The sequence below is a fragment of the Leguminivora glycinivorella genome, chromosome 12 (genome assembly GCF_023078275.1).
Source record: "Leguminivora glycinivorella isolate SPB_JAAS2020 chromosome 12, LegGlyc_1.1, whole genome shotgun sequence".
Classification (NCBI taxonomy): domain Eukaryota; kingdom Metazoa; phylum Arthropoda; class Insecta; order Lepidoptera; family Tortricidae; genus Leguminivora; species Leguminivora glycinivorella.
Genome location: NC_062982.1, coordinates 4103529 through 4122632, shown reverse-complemented (window position 1 = coordinate 4122632; position 19104 = coordinate 4103529). Strand labels below are relative to the sequence as shown.

The window sequence follows — 19104 nt, the reverse complement described above, 5'->3', positions numbered from 1 at the left end:
ATAATCATTGTTGGTGCAACAATGCGTTTGACGTGTGCAATGCAATATGCCGCTGAGTTATGCCACTCTCGAGTGACATGGACTATTAATAGTACATAATCTATGTACATCATTGTACTTACTGCACGGCTAGTACATGATTGCTGCGAGAGTATGTCGCTGCGAGATAGATCACATATCTTATTATTGTATTATTTGTTTTAATGACACAAGGACGTGTAGTCTATCTTGTGGCAACGCAACACTCTCGCGGCAGTCATGTGCTAACCTTACATAGATTGTCCATGTTGGAATCTATTAAGAATTTATTAATATTACAGGTTACTTTTTATTAACCTAATCGGCTAGTTTCCTATACTTAAAATAAAATATTTTAATGAGTGCACGAAATAAAGCACCACATAATTAGAAAAAAAATATGGACAGTAGTTATTTTTAAAGATAATTTCTATTTAATAAGTCAAAGAGAAAGATATAAAGTACCTAAATGAATTGACCGTGACGTCACTCCTCAGTATTTCATAGTAATTCCATATAAGCAAATCGTTTTGACAGTTCTTAAAAAGAAGCTGATTTGACTAGTAGGAAACTAGCCTATTGATGGTCATGAACATCTGTGAGGGTTGGGGGTGCATTCCTTCTATTCTATTCTATTTATCGTCCTAAAAATTCTGTATGTCGAATAAATATGAAAGATGATATTACAGCCTTGTTTTTAAGATTGCCTTATAAAGGGTTCAAATACTTCTAAAACGCTCTGTTCCACCTTTACATTTCAAACGTCGTGGGTTTAATCAGTGAGTTTGGAGGGGTTATGTTTGTTCTGAAGATTACACCTTGACAACGGCTCCGAACACAACGTTACGGTAAATATGTGTTTTAATCTTCTTATGTACGAGAAGAAAAACAATTCTCAAGCTAATTTTGATGAGGAAAGACTGTATTATTGTTACGACTTTTGAAGTTAAAAGCCGTTATTATTATTTACTCGGACGTAATTGTTTATGTTTACATTATGTTAGCCTGAATTTTGGTAAGAGATGGTCCATATCGTATTCCACGAACTTCAATAAAGTTTGAATCAGGTGGCGGCTCACTTCGCGATTCTATCGCCGCGCTACAAGTACATGCCGGCGGCCGCGTGTTCGCGGCCCATTCAGTGATGACGACCTTCGCGCGGCGCAATACATAGAATTCAATGTCGGCTGCTCGCGCGCAGTCCACAGTTTGTTAATGTACTTAGGTAAAAATTTAGAATGGTGGCATTTTGTGAACATCAAAGGAGTGAGCCTTCTGTACTTGTACATACTATTATATATTCTGTGCTTTTAATACATTTATGAAACCCGTACGTTCTTGATATAAATTTACCAAATCAGGTACCTATCAGATGTCATGGCCGTCCACTGGCGCGTTAGTATTAGTACTACGCATGGCGTAGTGCAGTACTAAACCGGTTTACTAATCGTAAGAAATTAATGAACTTAAAGCCATTAAAAACAGGACAGGATACTGGCTCGATTACTACTGACATTTTTTCTAATTTAAAGTAAAATAAAATATATCTTTATACATAAGTACTTCGCGCGTTATATCATTATTTCTATGAAGGTTCATGTCAGTTGATATCGCGCGGTCTAGAACCTATATATATATATATATAAGAATTGCTCGTTTAAAGGTATAAGATAAAACGGAAAAAATATTGTAGGCATTTTGTGTTCCATACCGTTTACGATTTACCTACTACTTGTAATAGCGCTATAGGTAAAGTATTACACTATTCATTTTAGGTTCTACACCGTCCGATATCAACACCACTTGCACGACAGCTCTTATTGTGAAAACGGGGCTCATAAGGTCACTTAGGTCTTTGTGATAAGATAATTATTGAGGAAATTACAAATAAAACACTTTGGACTTTGGAATGTCACTTGTCAGTCACTATTACTGTAATTATAGAACAAGTCAAATTATAAACTGAAATAGATACCATACACTAAAGAAAAAACGATCGAGCCCACTGGTGGTAAAGCCGGGAATCGAACCCGGGTCTCCAGCTATCGCGGCTGACATGTTCGACCGCTACACTACCTCGACCGCCGAGGTACCCGTCGAAATTTCTCTCGTGTATGTTATCTCTGAAGGCTAGGCGCCTTTAGTGTATGGTTTCTATTTCAGTTTATAATTTATATATATTAGTGTTACTACTTAAAAAAAAACAAATCAAAAAAATATTTAATAAAATAATTTGATTTGTTCCCTACATCAAGTCAAATTATGTTATTAAATATCACAATTTTCTGTATGTATATCTAGATTCGATTTTTATGTGAAAGAGGAGATTCTTAGCTTTGTTAGATATAATTTGTGTCGCTTAACTTTAAACCTGGGTAAATCCATTCTGCTTTAAGGATGAATATATAAAAAATATAATATTATCTGAAAGATAATCAACCTTATAGCAGAATGGATTTACCCAGTTTTGAAGTTAAGAGACACATTTATTCAGTACTTTCAGGAGTACAGTCACCGTAAGAGACGATTTCTGTACCTTGTCGCTTTTAATCGTTTGGCGATTTCGTATGACATTTCAAACAAGACGTTAATTTGACAAGGTATAAGTAGAAATCATCACTTATGCCGGTGACTGTACCTGTACCAGCTTCTAGTAGTTTTGGAATAAACAGTTATTAAAAACATGTGTTACAAGTTATTACACATGTTAATAATGAATTCTGCTCAAAATCAAGCGGTAGACCGCGATATTAGTCTGTACGTAAAACCTTTGAAGGCTTATACGGCCTGAGTTTCAATATTGTGTTAAGAATCTCGTAACTTCACAAATTATTTATATAATATTTGTAAGACAATGTTAAATATCTCATAATTTTACCCAAACATTGATATAATTTTTGTACGTTGGCAACCCCAAGAGGGTTGTCAGTCAGTTCGCGCGCGAAGGCGAGCTGTCAGTTAGTTTTTTCGGCGTAAAGAAGTGAACTTTGTTTTTCTGTGACGATTCGTAAAATAATAATAAATAGCACGAAGGATCCTTTTTGGAATCTTAATTACTATGTTGGTAAAAATTCAGAAGTGACATAAGTTCTCAAACCCACAGAATTGTGTTTTGTAAGTAAAGGATCAAGGACAACTTGGTAAGTAAGAATAGTTTTTCTTTTCAATCTGAGCCGGCTTGCTAAGTACGCATACGATTTCGTACTTAATTATCGATCGTAGTTATCGGGGGTTACTAATATACTGAACAATTAACATAAATAACATGTTTTGTGCCCTGAAAGCAAACAGAAAATGTCGTAATATTTGAGGTTATTTGCAAGAAAATAGTTATGTTCTACTACTAGCTCGGACAAACTCGAGCCTCGATTCAACATAAGGTGGATCAAGTAACTTGTGTTATTGTTTACGGGTTAAGATATTCTCGTAGCATAGTAACTAAATTACGAAATCCGGTTATTCAACGGGCCAATGTGGGCTAATGAAATTTTGCTTGCAATTGCTACCTCAAGATGCTAGTGTACAATTTTTCAAATCCTAAATAGTATTTGAGATGAAGGAATAGAATTTAATCATCAACGCAAGACGATCCGTTACAAACAGTAGCATAGCGGGAAAGTGGTCTTACTCGTTGGTTATTGATTTGGTTTTGTTAATGGTGGCTTCACACAGTTTCAATTAAGTGATTCTGCCAATAGCTTATGACATTATCATGTAATATATACGGATCAGTTTGACAGTCCAGTGAGGTAATGTAGCCAGCGCCTGCGACACCTTACCGCAGGGACTTTTAGTTTTTATTTATTTATTTATTTCTATATATAGGAATTTTTACATTTAACGTATATATAGAACTAAAATAAAAATGACTAGTTATACTTACGAATTATTCATCAGAATATTTTAGTGGATTAAACTGATTAAGTACTTATTCTACTAACTACATTCAATAACTAGTGCTTATTGGGTTTTATCATCCTCGTCAACTCAAAGCAATAACAAAAAATAATATATTTTACATTCTGACATTAAGATTCTAATAAAACAAAGACAGAACAATTTCACTTATACATAATGTCTTCGTCCATCCTTATTAAATTGGATGTTCTAATACAGTCCACGGGTCAACCCATATTGTTGGTATTACACGTTATTAAATTCTCAAAACTGCATTAACAAAAAAATATATATATAAAAATGTATAATGATAAATGAACTATTGCATGTGGCATTGGGTGGTTGGGTTAAATTGATTTAACATCAAGTAGTTTAAAATAAATCTATACCCGTCAAATAATATTTTAGTACAACCAAACAATCTGATACAAATTGTTAATCACACATATACAGGGTGGGTCATAATGCGTTTATACATGGTGACCCATATAGTTCCCATGACTATAATAAATAAGGTTTTTCTTTAATCACGTATATACTATGACTATTATGACTTACCTGAACTTAAGGACCTTTTCGTACAATTTTATGTATGATAATCTACAATTTCAGTTTCGCGTCCATAACAAGATTAAATTGACACATTGACATTGAAATATCGACTAATAATACAATATTTAGAAATATCGACTGAGTTGCAGCTCTAGTAATTCTAAGTCTTTCCCTTATAATTCAAATGCTGCATATTGTATGGTCATTTTTTTCACTGTAAGTTAGCAAATGAAACAAACTACTTTCAGAGTTATTTGGAGGTACACCTCCTAAAGTAAATTTAATTCTGTGTCAAATTGAGATACTCAATTTGCTGTTTTTTTTTGTCTGATATTTTATTAGGTTAATTTTAAATTCTGGTTTTCGTATTTGGGATTCCCTTTAAAAACCTCGTATTACTAGTAAATTTAAAGAACGAAGATAAAACACTTTTACGTAGTCATGAAGTAGTGACGATTATTAAATGATATTTGAAATGATAATATTTTATATGAGATGCGAAATGCAAAGACTTATAATGTTAAAGCTTTAGGATATTCGATTGCAAAAAAAAAAATATCTACAACGGAAATAAAGTTTCGCGCATTATAACGAGGCGAGTTAGATTTATATTTATATACTATCGGAAATGTGAATCTTGGTTGCAATTTACAGAACATTTGTTATTCACTTTATCTTTATTCTTGACGAACATTACAAAACCATTACTTAGAATAGCTTCTGTCTCCTTGTAATTAAGTGATTGAAGAAAAGTATATGTGAGCTTTTTGGGCTCGTTGATTGATTCGCCTTTCGACAATTCTTTAGCATTGCATTGTAGATTGTAGGTTGATGCTTTATTTAAGTTGGTCTTCAAAGCGTTTTGCAATTCACAGCGTGATTCACATAGAAGTAAGCATAAAACTGCTCTAGTATCAGCCAGCTCGTATTTTTATACAAATTACCTATGATTAAGCGATAATCTGGTACCTTTTGTTTGAGAGTGGCACATAAGCAAAATTTGAACCACACTTGAAGAACCACATCTACGGGACATACTGGTGTTACCGCATTAACCTTACATAAATATATTAAATTAATACTAGTATTACCTATGACCATTTTAATTAACTCCATAGTTATTATAATTTACAATGATTTTGCGTATCTGCACGTAATTTTATGGCACTGATGTAGTTTTAGCTTCTTTATAGTGTATTCATAAAATACAAGTGACTTGAGTCATATATAACATCTTAAACAATTACTATTTTATATTGATTATTGATACGATTCTGGCTGCCACGTGACAGGGTTAGCCAATTGTGGAGCCGTAGGATATTGATATCATGGTTTTTCAAAATATTTCCTATTAATAAACTATTCTTATTTTTACAATAATATTTCACAAAAAAAAAGTCCCTAATTCACCCATCTATAAAGATCTTGAACTAGAATCTATTTTGTATAAAGGGCTAAACTGTTTGAGAATACTCTGAGGTTCCCAGAATCGTAGATATTACCTGGTGGACGGTGCAATATTTTAGTTGTTGTATTATTTATTACCTGAAACTAATCAAAATTTAGCAGTTGATTCAGATGAGCTGTAGCCTGTTATAGAATTAAATAGGAACAACATCTTATAGACTAATTCCGTATGTTGTAATATTCTAATTTTCAATAATAATATCTGCTAATCTACACAATTTTACATCCTACTAGGATCACTGAATCGGAATGAAGACAGGCTATGATACTTGAGCTATGGCAGATATTAACGACCCATGTCTGTAATTATTCACTATGGATGTAAATACACACAGCTTGTTCTGTATAAATAATACTTTAGCACGTTGGAAGACGTCAAGAAAGATACCGATTTTAATATGCTTATTGCACATGTGAAAACCATTTATGGAGCGGTAATCCCCATCGGCATCGCGGCACATTTGACGTACAGCGATCGTACTTTATCATCATATTTATTCAAAACTGTAGACAGACGCCTATCCGTTAGACTACTTCTCTTATTGTATTTTTTTTTTGTAGTCGAGGTGACAGCAAAATGTAAATTGGGTGCATATTTCACGATATTGTAGTACATTTATGAGACTAAATGCACATTTCTTTAACTGCGAAGCGCAAGATTAATTAGAAATTATATTAAATAGGCTATAATGAAACTAAAATAAGATCACATACTTAAATGAGTATGTGATAGATTTAAATGCACGGCTTCTAAATTTATTACAACTTAAATAAGAGTGTCCACATCATTACAAAACTTATTGTGAAAAAAATTAAATACTTATGCGAGTTAGCTAGGCTGTAAAACACACTCGAAGTAGCAGGAACCTAGGAACTAAAAGGTCACGACATGGTTTAGGACACGCTAGAAATCGTTAGTAAAGAGATCTTCTATAATTAATACGAGATGTATGATCGATATTTAACATACGTCAAAAATGAAAACAGATGAGGTTCTAGATTGGGTTCCCGTGGCACACCAGAAGTGGCCGGGGATGGATGGGAATAGTAGCCGTTGCCGGGACGTTAACGAGTTTTAAAGTAGCATTTTAGCTGTCAAAGTAATGGTCCGTGCAATATAATTCGTTTGCTTATTATGATTATTATATATTTTGTTGAGTGTTCTTTGTAAATTGAGTCTATTTAGTTTTAGTAATAATTATAGAAGAAACATTGTTTTTGGCACAAAATTATATAGGAATATAACGTCTGGAAATGAGCAGTTGCGACTAGAATTTATTTTAAAGTTATAATAGGTTTATATTATATGCACAATGAGGAATTCCAATGAGTGATTAATTTAATATTATGCAATAACCTACTTAAAGATTTGTATATGTAAATCTGATGTTATATATGCAATATAAATATCTGTGGTTGTAAAACAAGATGTAGACTATAAGAAATTTAAAATAAGTTAGCTGTTACCATGGCGGGCGTAAGAAACTATGAGATTCATTTAGCAAGAAATTGTGTATCGTCAAAATGATTTCATATTCAATTTAATGTTGTTCCATTGTTTCAATGTATATTATTTAATGTAGTTCCAACTCTATCTAGCAAGAGAGAAAAAGTGAAATAGTCGTGTATCAATGATCTGCTAAATTAGATGGAATACTGAGTGTTCTTTCTCGTTTTAGAATAAATTTACCTAATATGTCCCAAATAAGTTTATAAGATATGTCTGCGGATTCAGTGCAGCTCAGCAAAAGAAGGTCGTTATACTGCTATAGCGCAGGTATAATACGCTATAGGCTACGAAATGTCCATCGAATGAGGGCATTCTAGCAGAGCAGGATGGCCGAGAGGGCCAGAGGTATTTACAGTTGAGTGGCACTGGATGTACAGATATATACATATATATACAAATATTTTTTTCTTTCTATTCACTGTATTGTCGTTTATTTATTTATTTAAACTTTATTGCACAAATTATCAATAAAAAGTACAAATGGCGGACTTAACGCCTTAAGGCATTCTTTACCAGTCAACCATTGGGCAAAACAGAGATAGTTTGGTGCACAAGATTATAAAGCCAGTATGAGATTGTGATGATTAAATACAAATCGATACCTACTATTATAAAATAAACATACACAAATATAATAAATAAACCTACATATACATTAGTATAATACACATATATAAACATAATACACATATACATAAATAAATAAATGTACCTAGTGCGAGACATCAAGTAGACTTCAATTTCGAATGTTTGCAAATAAGTGCTTACGCAACTCGCTTTTAAAAGAGAGCTTGCCTGATAGGCAGAGGGAGGGCATTCCATAGACGAATTGCCTGACAGCTAAACGAGTTGGACAATTAGGTAGTGGTTCGTCGCTACCTACTAACATCATCCTGATTGAATTACTATGACACCTGACAAAATGGCTTGATTTGTGAATAACTGATACTAGACTGATTGTAGAACATTTTAATCCAGCTGGGTTCGAGTGATCTGAACTAGTTTTTTTTAAATATCAGTATGGTTCAAGGGTACGTTCATTCCAAGTTTTTGGGTAGATTACTTACAAGCTAATTTTAAAACCAATTGTTAAAGCTTGTTTGATTCCTTTTATCTATGTTTTGTGCCTGGGACAGGCACTGGGTCAGGATGGTCGACTGTTAAGAATCTCGTAACTTCACAAATTATTTATATAATATTTGTAAGACAATGTTAAATATCTCATAATTTTACCCAAACATTGATATAATTTTTGTACGTTGGCAACCCCAAGAGGGTTGTCAGTCAGTTCGCGCGCGAAGGCGAGCTGTCAGTTAGTTTTTTCGGCGTAAAGAAGTGAACTTTGTTTTTCTGTGACGATTCGTAAAATAATAATAAATAGCACGAAGGATCCTTTTTGGAATCTTAATTACTATGTTGGTAAAAATTGTTGATAAGGGATATAATATATCAAAGCTATCATTCATATATGAAGATTATGTGTACACCGCCGCTCGAATATTAATGAAAAGTAGAACGTTATAGCGGTTTATCAAACAGCTCATCACTTTATTAAATAGTTAAAATTTATCGGCGTATTTTGTTTAAGACGCTACAGGAGCCAAAATGCTAAAATGGAAAGGAGCAACCGTCTCAATTTGGGAATGTTAGTTAAATATACTAGAGTTATTAACTAGATTTATCGAAAAAAATTGGCCATTCAGAACATCAGTTGAAAGATATTGCGAAATATTTAAAATCGAGGTTCCGCTCTCGACTGTGTCCCCCTTCAAAACTTAATCAATCGTAACGAAATTTGAGAATCTGAATAACAATAAAATTATCAATGTGTCGGGCCGCTTAGTATTTTTTTTTTTTTTTGCTAATTGTTACCAACTTTTTGCGCCATAATGAATAAGGCTGTTTTTGGAATTTTTTGATAGGCTCTAGCGTCTTTAAAAATAAGAATATCAAAAAAATTAAAACGATCCGACACAGATAAAAAAAAATTTGTGTTGAAAAAATCAGTGCTCTACCTTCAAAAACCTTAGAGGAAATAGTCGAAAGCGTTTGTATGGAGTATTGACTCCTCCTGTATCGTCTAGGAATAAAATGTTTTCTGTTTTAACCTTTACGTATATTATTTACGTCTTTAGGAACGCCTACATATACATAGAGGTAGTCTTTCGTCGTCTCTTCAGTGAAAACCGAAGGTGCTGTATTAATTTCTTCTTTAGATAGGATTTTATTCTCATCGCTGTTCACGAGTGGCGTTATCTTGGCTGTCATTGGTTTAATTGTAATAAAAGATTCATTGGAATCTTCAGGCGTATATGTTGTCACGGACGGTGTCTGTGTTGACTGTGACACACCACCGCAAGGTACTTGGCATACAGGCATACACGGCATACAGGGCAGCAATGGTGTGGACAGCAGTTTAAGCAGTTCCTTGGGACAGCATGTCTTCCTGGTTATCTTTGGCCGAGAAACAGGTCCCCTTGTTGTTACTGGTATTTCATAATCGTTATCCTCGTCATCTGAGCAACTGGGCTGAGTTGGACATGCTGAAAACGAATAAGCTTTTCAAATTCTGACCTAGTGCGTAGTGACTAAGGCCGATAAGAGCATTTATTTGTGTGTCAATATTTGGATCAGATCGATGGTACCAGCATATTGCTTTACTACACTGTGCTCGTGAGCATTGCGAGATATTTTAATCACGCATTTCTGAGGCTAAAGCAAAGATTTTTGTTTAATACACATGAGGAAATTTTGCCAAAAAAAAATTTTTTTTTGCTGTTTTCGAATGTATTTTCACTTAAGAAGTTAATGTTATTCATAAAACTAGCACTTAAAATGATTTTTGACGTTTTTTGTTCTAGAAAACCTCATTTTTGAAAGGTTTTATTTCGTACTATTGTACATCTATCAATGAGGATATTAGTGAGACTAATTCTGCATAATGGCATCGACATCATTAAAAAGCCTTTTGTACTGAGTATTAATAAGAAAATATTATTTTTTCAATTGGTCATAACTCTGAAACTAGGCGAAATCTAGAAAAGTGTATATGACATTTTAGTCTTAAAATGGGATCAGAAATATGCTCTTAAAATCTCTCTCAATGCTTTTGGGCGAAGGAAGACATCGTGAGGAAACCGGACTAATTCCAATAAGGCCTAGTTACCCTTCGGGCTGGAAGATGGCAGTCGCTTTCGTAAAACTAGTGCCTACGTCAAATCTTGGAATTAGTTGTCACAAAAAGCGGACCCCAGGCTCCCATGAGCCGGGATAACGCGAGGAGGATGATGATATTATCAACTTTTCCGAGAAGGCCAATTTACATGATTCGCCCAACAAATATTACACATAAACATGAAATGTCATATACAAAGAAGTGACCATAGCCTCCAAGTGTTCCGAGCTGGAATCGAACCAGCGTCCTCCGTTTACCGGGCGGATGCCTAAACCGCTCGGCCACCGGGTCACGAAGGCAAGGGTCGAAAATTCCAAGTAGAATATTACACAATAAATAGGTAAGGTGGGGGAAGATGGAAGGATATTTCGTGCGGCGTAAGATAGAAAGCCGCCATTGCAATGCTTCGTTATACCACAGTATAATAAAGAGTACTATCGTACAGTATGGCCACTCCCGCTCCCCGCTGAAAGTGCCGCCCACCCCCTCTCGGTTACCTCACAGTTACCGCCTGTCAAAAATGCGAACAGTCGACCTGTCATATTTCACTCATACAAGCATAGCACGCGTTCACCTACACGAGCTTAGACTGTGTGCTAGGAACGCGCCTCTTTCATATATTTGATCGTCAGTGTCCGAGGTGTGGTTATACTGAACATATTTCCTCTTACCCCTCAAGAAATTTAAATCTCCCCCCACTTTACCTTACCTTGATCATTTAAATCGTAGTCTTTCTGTATGTTGCTTGTAATAAACTCAAACGGAGGTAGCGTCGAGCGTGTAAAAAACATCTTCTGTGTAACCCTCTTCAAGGTCTTTAAGCACGGTGTGACAGGAGGACAAGTCGTAGACCTGGGCCTGAGACGCTTGGGTGTGAAACCTGGGGAACAAATGGAACGGCATTTCTTTTTCTTCCCATTAATTTCTTTTTTTAGCAGTTTGCCACTGAAGTCCTCTTCCGTTGAATCATTGACGTCATAGCACAGAAGTTCGCCTAAACAAGCTGTAGAAAATAAAATTTAGTTAGACTAAAGGGCAGTTGTAACAACATTTGTTAACAGACACATCAACGTCGCGCAGCAACAGTCTATGGACATTCCCATACAATAAATTTAATGTAGTGTAAAAATGTATACTTAAAGTACATATTTTGTGCAGTGCACAAAGTAAAGCCCCACGTAAGTAGAAAAAAAAATATGGACAGTAGGTATACAGTGTGGAAATTAAACTCAGGCCGTGGAGGAAAACTACTTTAAATCCTTAAGCTAGCTCATTTTACTTAAAGGAGACATTCATTTATTTTTGAAAAGAAACAAATCTGCATTAAAAGATTTTTTTAAACTCGCTTGCTTCGCCCGGGACTCGAACCAACTAAAATTTAAAAAAATAAACACTCTTTATTTTATTATACTAATCGGTAGTATTAATATTCAGGATAAAGTTTCTCTAACAAACATTTGGTCTTAAAAATAAAAATAATCGTTAAATCTAACATCAACTTTATTTTACTATCAATTTTGTAACACTTAAATTATTTAACTGATAAATTAGCAAGCGTGTACTTCATACGAAGTCTTTGAGTGTTGGAGAGATAACAGAACTGTTACGTGTCTTTTACTTGTTAAAAGTGAACAGTAACCAAATATTTTTTAGAGAAACTTTATCCTGAATATTAATACTACCGATTAGTATAATAAAATAAGGAGTGTTTATTTTTAACCGACTTCAAAAAAGGAGGAGGTTCTCAATTCGACTGAATGTTTTTTTTTTATTTTACTTGGTTCGAGTCCCGGGCGAAGCAAGCGAGTTTAAAAAAATCTTTTAATGCAGATTTGTTTCTTTTCAAAAATAAAGGAATGTCTCCTTTAAGTAAAATGAGCTAGCTTAAGGATTTAAAGTAGTTTTCCTCCAGGGCCTGAGTTTAATTTCCACACTGTGTAGTTAACTTTAGAAGTAATTTCTATTTAATAAGTCAATTAATATTGTATTTTTTTGGACATTGGATTTTTCCTAGAAATATTCTAGACATGTATTTTTATATATACATATACCTAATTATATATTTTTGTTTAACGATTATTTTTATATGAAATTGTATATTATAGACTCAATATTATTATGAACAATAATTTACAACAATAAATTGCTCTGATAATTAGGTTAGATTAAGATCATAATATATATGTAATGAACTATTCATAAGAGCTTGTAACTAGGCCTACATGAATAAAGATATTTTGAATTGAATTGAATTGAAAAATTGAAAGAGACAGATATAAAAAGTAAATGAATTGACCGTGACGTAGTGACGGTCAATTCATTTACGTTGTTGAGGAGTGCCTCAGTACTTATTTCATAGTAATTCCATATTAGCAAATCGTTTTCACAGTTCATAAAAAGAAGCTGATTTGACTAAACTGCCTACTGGAAACTAGCCTATTTGGTAACAGAAACAGACGGTTTGATGCAACCGACCCTACCCGTACAGGCACGCATTCAAAATATTAAACTGGTTCTTTAATAAATTAACTTTTTAACAAAAAATAAAACCGCCTTCAAAAATAAGCGCGTTACAAAACATGGAGAAACTAAAAAGAAAAAAACAAATAAACCTTTGAGTTCAGATTTCTTATCGGATTGCAATAATCTAAACATCCAAATTATAAACATATCAATTATTTTTGTAGTAGTTATTATTGATATTATAAGTATCAGTCCGAATATGCGTACAGTAGTGAAAGAATTATGCTTTAACTCCTAACCATTGAGGAGTTGACCTTCCATCATCAGCTCAGCCACATAAAATTATTACCATCAGGCGAAAATACTGGTGTAGTGTACCTTTGAAAAATACACTAAAAACATTACATTTGCCTATAACATTTGAAGAGTTCCCTCGATTTCTCCAAGATCCCATCATCAGACCCCGACTTGGTGCCAATGGGACCATCTCGGGGTTATACCCGTTCGATTAAAAAAAAAATTTTGAAAATCGGTTCACGAATCTCGGAGATATCGAGTAACATACATACAAAAAAAAAAAAACATTCAGTCGTAATGAGAACCTCCTCCTTTTTTTGAAGTCGGTTAAAAATTAGTTTTTATCTTCCAGATATTAATAATAATTTGACAACTGTTTTTTATGAACAATATTTGAGAGACAAGAGTTAATTAAAATCTCAAGAATGCGCATTTTCCCAGGGGCACGTCTTCGCCTCGGCTAGTCTGTGGCCTTACCCATGGCTCATTTACAGTAGAAAAAAAAATCGCCGAAAATTTTACAACCGTTACTGTAAATATAAGATTCGTCTATTATTAAGTTTAATTGTATTTTTTATTTGTTACAGGTAAGGATTACTTGCGAATGACATGCGGCGATGTGGATTGGATCTAAATAATCAAAATTATTTCTAAAGTGAGGTAATAGGGACTGTAATTTTAATCAAATTAAAGACACCGGCATCAAACAATACTACCCATACCATAGCATCAATACTAATATTATAAATTGGAAAGTGTGTGTCTGTTTGTCTGTCTTTCATGGCAAAACGGAGCGGCAAATTGACTTGATTTGTTAAGTGGGAATAGTTGAAGGGATGGAAAGTGACATAGGCTACTTTTTGTCCCTTTCTGTACTCCCAATTCCGTAAAATAGGAGGTGGAAGTTTGTATGGAGCAATCCGCAATTTTCTAATTTAGCGCGAGCGAAGCCGCGGGCAAACGCTAGTAGTTTTATATTTTTGTATGATCCACAAATTTTAATGGCGATGACCTGGGGGCCGATTTTTGAGTCTCACTGTCACTAAAATACCGGTTGAAAACGGTGAATTGCCTACTATTTTCAGCGACAATTTTCTGAATTCGAACGCCGTGAGATTCAAAAATCGGCCCCCTGATGACGCTTTTAATTCACAAATATGAAATAAAGCATTGCAATGGTAAGTTGTCCGTAGAGGTAAACATATGCCATTTTGTAGACCTTTACAATAGTAGAATTCCACCATACATTGTTTTGTTATATCTCTTTCGGTATGGGCAGCGTTTCGTCGATTGCGTGATTTTTACCACCGACTTGATTAGACAAAATTGGTCATGTTTCTATCAAATTAAAACAACCTTAAAAAATTATATAGCTATATCTTCCTCACGTATCACTCTATTCATAGTAGAAAACCGCATGAAAATCCGTTTACGACTTTTTGAGTTTATCTTGAACACTTTGGGGACTTTGTTCTCTAAGGTATAGTGATAGTTGATACTACTCTTGCCGCAAAACCAAGTGGTACTATCCCTTTCCAACTCACTGGGTCTCCATTAGCATAAAAGAAATAGCAATATGACTTCAATCGCCAGTTAGTATTGCGGCGAGTATACTCAATGCAGTTACCTCACCTCTAGGATCTATAGTAGTAGTAGTCCTGTTGAATTTTTTAGTACTTTTCGTTTTTTCCTGATTTTCCTGCACTTCCTGCACTTCCTGCAGGTTCTCATCATATGTATGCTGTTCCTCGTTCGGCTCCTGCTTAAGATCCTCGTCAGTATCTATCAGGTCTTCTGGCTTCAATCCGTACTCCTTCATCACCTGTTTGAACTCTAACTTCTCCAATTCTCTCAGATCTTTAGATGGACGACTTCCGGATCTCTTGCAATCTCTAAAAGTTAGTAGCTTTGATAAAATAATTGCCTATAAGTATGTCTTCATTACGGTCTATCAGATCATGTTTTCTTTTTTTAAATTGTCTGAGATTTTGGAATTGTACGAGGAAAAATGGAGAACTCCCAGCCCTTCAAGAGTATGCTGACTTTCTACAAGGAAGACGGCATATTCTATGACTCCAGTCATATACAGGGAGCAGTCAAGGACCTTACAAATCTGAACATGCAAAGCAAAGGTAAAAAAGATTGGCCTGGCCCACTCTGATCTGGAAAAGATAAGTAAAGTTGCAAATCGGGTAGCTTGGAAAACTGGAGTACTTAGCGAATGCCAAATAATCATTCACTGATGAAAAAAAATGGAAAAGTACTCAAATTGGAGAAAGGAGGCTAAGGACCGGAGCAAATGGAAAATCACTGTAAAGGAGGCCAAGACCCACAAAGGGTTGTAACGCCACAGGAAGTAAGAAGTTAGTATAAAGTACTCACTGAAGGAGTAGAAAGAGAGAAGTATAAAGAGGGAGAGAGATACCTGCATAGAGCACAAGCGGCGGTTTCCTTCCTGGTGGACATGGCGCAGAGGTCGCAGGCGGTTTTACAGACCACGCAGGCCGCTGACGGGATCAGGAGCAACCAGATTAGAAGCATTTGAGAACTGCAATGTGAGTAAAGTGTACTATCAGCTGCGAAAGTGCATGGAGGAATTATGAATGAATTCCTTGATAAATTCGCCATGCACTTTTGCAGCTACACAAATACGCCGTAAAGACACGAGAGCATGTAATACTAAAGAGCGGACCAGCCGCCGGCGTGTTGCAGTTGTCTTTGTCTGCGTGCGATGAAAGAAAGAAAGAAAGAAAAATATTTTATTTGCAAACACATCAAACAATAAGGAGGCACACTCAAAGGTTATGACAGATGACACCACGCTATTAGTCCATACATGAGCGCGAGAAGGTGTCTAAGCAAGAAGTCTAAAATTTAGTTTAATTGCTGTTTTAACATTGTTACAATACAATTGTCCCTTTGTATTTCCCTGAAAACACAATGACTATGTAAACAGATTAAGGCTGCTTTCAAAAAAAACGTCAAAAGAATGTAAAATTGATAGTTTTAGTCGGTGAAATACTACACTTTCCGTTATCCAATAGATTTATTTAATTCAAGTTCCAGTTAGAGCATCTTATTATCTTGATTTTTATAAGACTGGATTTTTGAAAACTAACTCACTAAATTAATTATGAATTTTTCTCTAATGCACGTTTAGAAAAACGCACGTATAGAGCTGAATCAGTCGATCTTATTTGTAAAATTTGGACAATTTTGAATATTAAAACGGGTAAATTTATAATTCGTATATCCTGTACCACAATCATTTCAGACTAGATTTTTATTTTAAGTTTTTGAAAAAGAGTAAACTAGCCTAAGGCGAATTCAATTTTTTTCAGAAATTACCTAAAATTAAGTGACAATTTCTTTGAAAATCTACATCACATCGAAGTAAGTTTTGTACTAAATTAATCTGCAACGTTTACTTAAATTGCTGTTATGCCTTAGTGATTATAAATTGCTATTATTGATTTTTGCCAATTTTTTGAAAACGAGCCTTCACCGGTACAATTATTACCACTTTTGGACATTTTCTCATATTTTGTTAGACCAAGTAGAAAAAGTCCTATAATGTGATATATATTTATAAACTACTCGCAAAGCCCTTTAATTTGATACCACACACGGTATGATCGAGCGCTCGGTTGCGAATTCACTATTTTTAACACGAAAGCCCTCTTAAATCAATCTTTCATTAAATTGCCATCTCGACTTTTGTATCTTCATTCATCACAGGATTTTGGCAAAATTTAACGGAAAGCTCAATAATTTGATCATCAGTACAGAAGCTAAAATTGTATCCTATATTTTATACAGGATGTACGCTATACAAGTGTACACTTGTATAGTCAAAAGGGTCAATAGATAAAGTTTGAAGCGTATAATTATATTTAACAGCCTTTCAATTTTGAGATTTCCAAACAAGATAATCTAAGTAACGTAATTTTATTTTAAAATAGTGCCGGTTTTGTAAAAGAATCCTAAATCGGTGACCGCTTTACATCAGGCGGGCCGTATGCTTGTTTGCCACCGACGTAGTATAAAAAAAGTATACTCCTTAGGTCCGACACGTTATGCGCCCGTATGGAATACTCACCCTGTAAACTGCGCAGGATCCGGACAGGTGGCGATCTCTTATTTCGGAGGCCAGGATTCACTTTTGGATCATTGAGCCAAAATAAATAGTATTTTTGTATGTATGTGTATTTAATATTGAAGCGTAAACTCACGACTAGATTTATCGTTCAGCTCTCCAAACATTGGTCTAACGTTGCGAGTGGCGGTACAAACTACAAACTAACATATCGATATTGCTCTTACGTAAACACGTTACCCAAACATAATATACCACGGGGCTTATTGCTCTGAATAGAGATGCAACGAATAGTTGTTTGGCCGGATACCGGATACCGAATATTCGGCCTAACCATCGGCCGAATATTCGGACAGCAGAATTTTACCTACAATACCTACAATTTAAGCAGGGAGCGGTCGCGTCGTGCAGGTTTTGACTTGTTTCGTAGTGAACTTCTATAGTCGCACACATAACTTTATCTACATCCATGTATGTATGGGCGCGGGTTTATCGTCCCATATAAAATTTGAATTTTGCGCGTTTTTATACTCTCATAATTTGCTTGACCGTCTACCTACCCAAATTCATTCAGGCATGTTAGGTACTGCACTTACATTTACATACTCACATGAAATTCGACACGCGTATTGAGAATCTGTTATAGACCGACCGACATGTCGGAAAACTGCAATTCTGACAATAATAATTAAATAACCTTTTTTGCGTCGATAAATGTATATAATTTAATGTATGATAGGAAACTTGAACTAACTTGCGATATTGTCACGTCTGCTTTTGTTGCATTTTTTACTCTTTGGTTTCAACGAAACATGGCCGCCGCAACATGGCGCTTCGGCATGAGTTTATATTGATACATTTTTTAAAAAGTAAGCGTGTTTAAACAAAAATGCAGTAAACCTACGTATGAAAAGTCACTCCTTGGCTTTTGTTACATTTTTGTGCTGCGCGGAGTCCGTTTTTGTTTAAGTAAATGTTTATTTTTTTAATGAGTAATAAAGGGCTATGATTATAAGATTTATAAGTATTATAACCGTAACTGTTTTTTTACATTGAATTTGTTTACCCCAAAATCATTCAATGAAAAATAGCACATCCGGTATCCGGCCGGATAGTAAGTCACTATCCGGTATCCGGCCGAATATTAAAATAAGGGCCGAATAGGCCGGATACCTAATAGTAACCGAATATTCGGTGCATCTCTAGCTCTGAATTAGAGATGGGCCGAATATTCGGTAAATATTCGGTATTCGGCATATTCGGCAAGTTTTTCAATGTTCGTATTCGGCCGAATAATTCGGTTGCATTGCCGAATTTTAACCGAATAAACAAAGTAAATAACTAATTAAGATCTTATGTATTCCATTGGAGAATAAGCTCCTATTTTAGTAGCTTTTTAAGGAACTGCTAAAAAAAGAGAAACCTATGCGTCAAAATATAAATACAATTGTTTTGTAAAAAAGTTAAAAAAACCGTAGTTTAAGACATATATAACCATTATCAATCATTTAATAGTTTTAATGAACATCCCCTTTAAATATATGGCGTAACAGAATATTCGGCCGAATGTTCTGTTCGGTAAGAGCTGAACCGAATGTTCGGCCAAATATTCGTATTCGGCAAAGTCCA

General features: G+C 34.7%; 2 protein-coding genes across 4 annotated transcripts in view; one reads left to right on the top strand and one right to left on the bottom strand.

The window, feature by feature from the left end:
• The window catches only part of LOC125231823 (E3 ubiquitin-protein ligase ZNRF2), a 292362-nt gene that overhangs the window by 251538 nt on the left and 21720 nt on the right, over window positions 1-19104 (top strand). The gene's annotated exons all lie outside the window — the stretch shown is intronic.
• LOC125231822 lies at window positions 9544-17708 on the bottom strand. Of its 3 annotated transcripts, none has more exons than XM_048137402.1 (5): window positions 17612-17708; window positions 15805-15927; window positions 15012-15271; window positions 11329-11622; window positions 9544-9987 (listed from the first exon to the last, which is right to left on the bottom strand). In XM_048137402.1, the coding sequence occupies exons 2-5, from the start codon at window positions 15918-15920 to the stop codon at window positions 9548-9550; spliced, it is 1110 nt and encodes a 369-aa protein (XP_047993359.1). In that variant the 5' UTR covers window positions 15921-15927; window positions 17612-17708; the 3' UTR covers window positions 9544-9547. The 3 variants fall into 3 exon arrangements, with proteins under 3 accessions (XP_047993359.1, XP_047993358.1, XP_047993360.1); XM_048137401.1 differs by having other exon boundaries at window positions 17479-17651; XM_048137403.1 differs by having other exon boundaries at window positions 11329-11499; window positions 17479-17651.

Excerpts from the sequence above, each read along its gene's own strand:
- LOC125231822 (XM_048137402.1), bottom strand. The coding sequence starts at position 15,920 with ATGCTTCTAATCTGGTTGCTCCTGATCCCGTCAGCGGCCTGCGTGGTC. Across the intron at positions 15,272-15,804 it reads GCCGCTTGTGCTCTATGCAG|AGATTGCAAGAGATCCGGAA; the intron begins GTATCTCTCTCC and ends ACTAACTTTTAG. Across the intron at positions 11,623-15,011 it reads TACTACTATAGATCCTAGAG|CTTGTTTAGGCGAACTTCTG; the intron begins GTGAGGTAACTG and ends TATTTTCTACAG.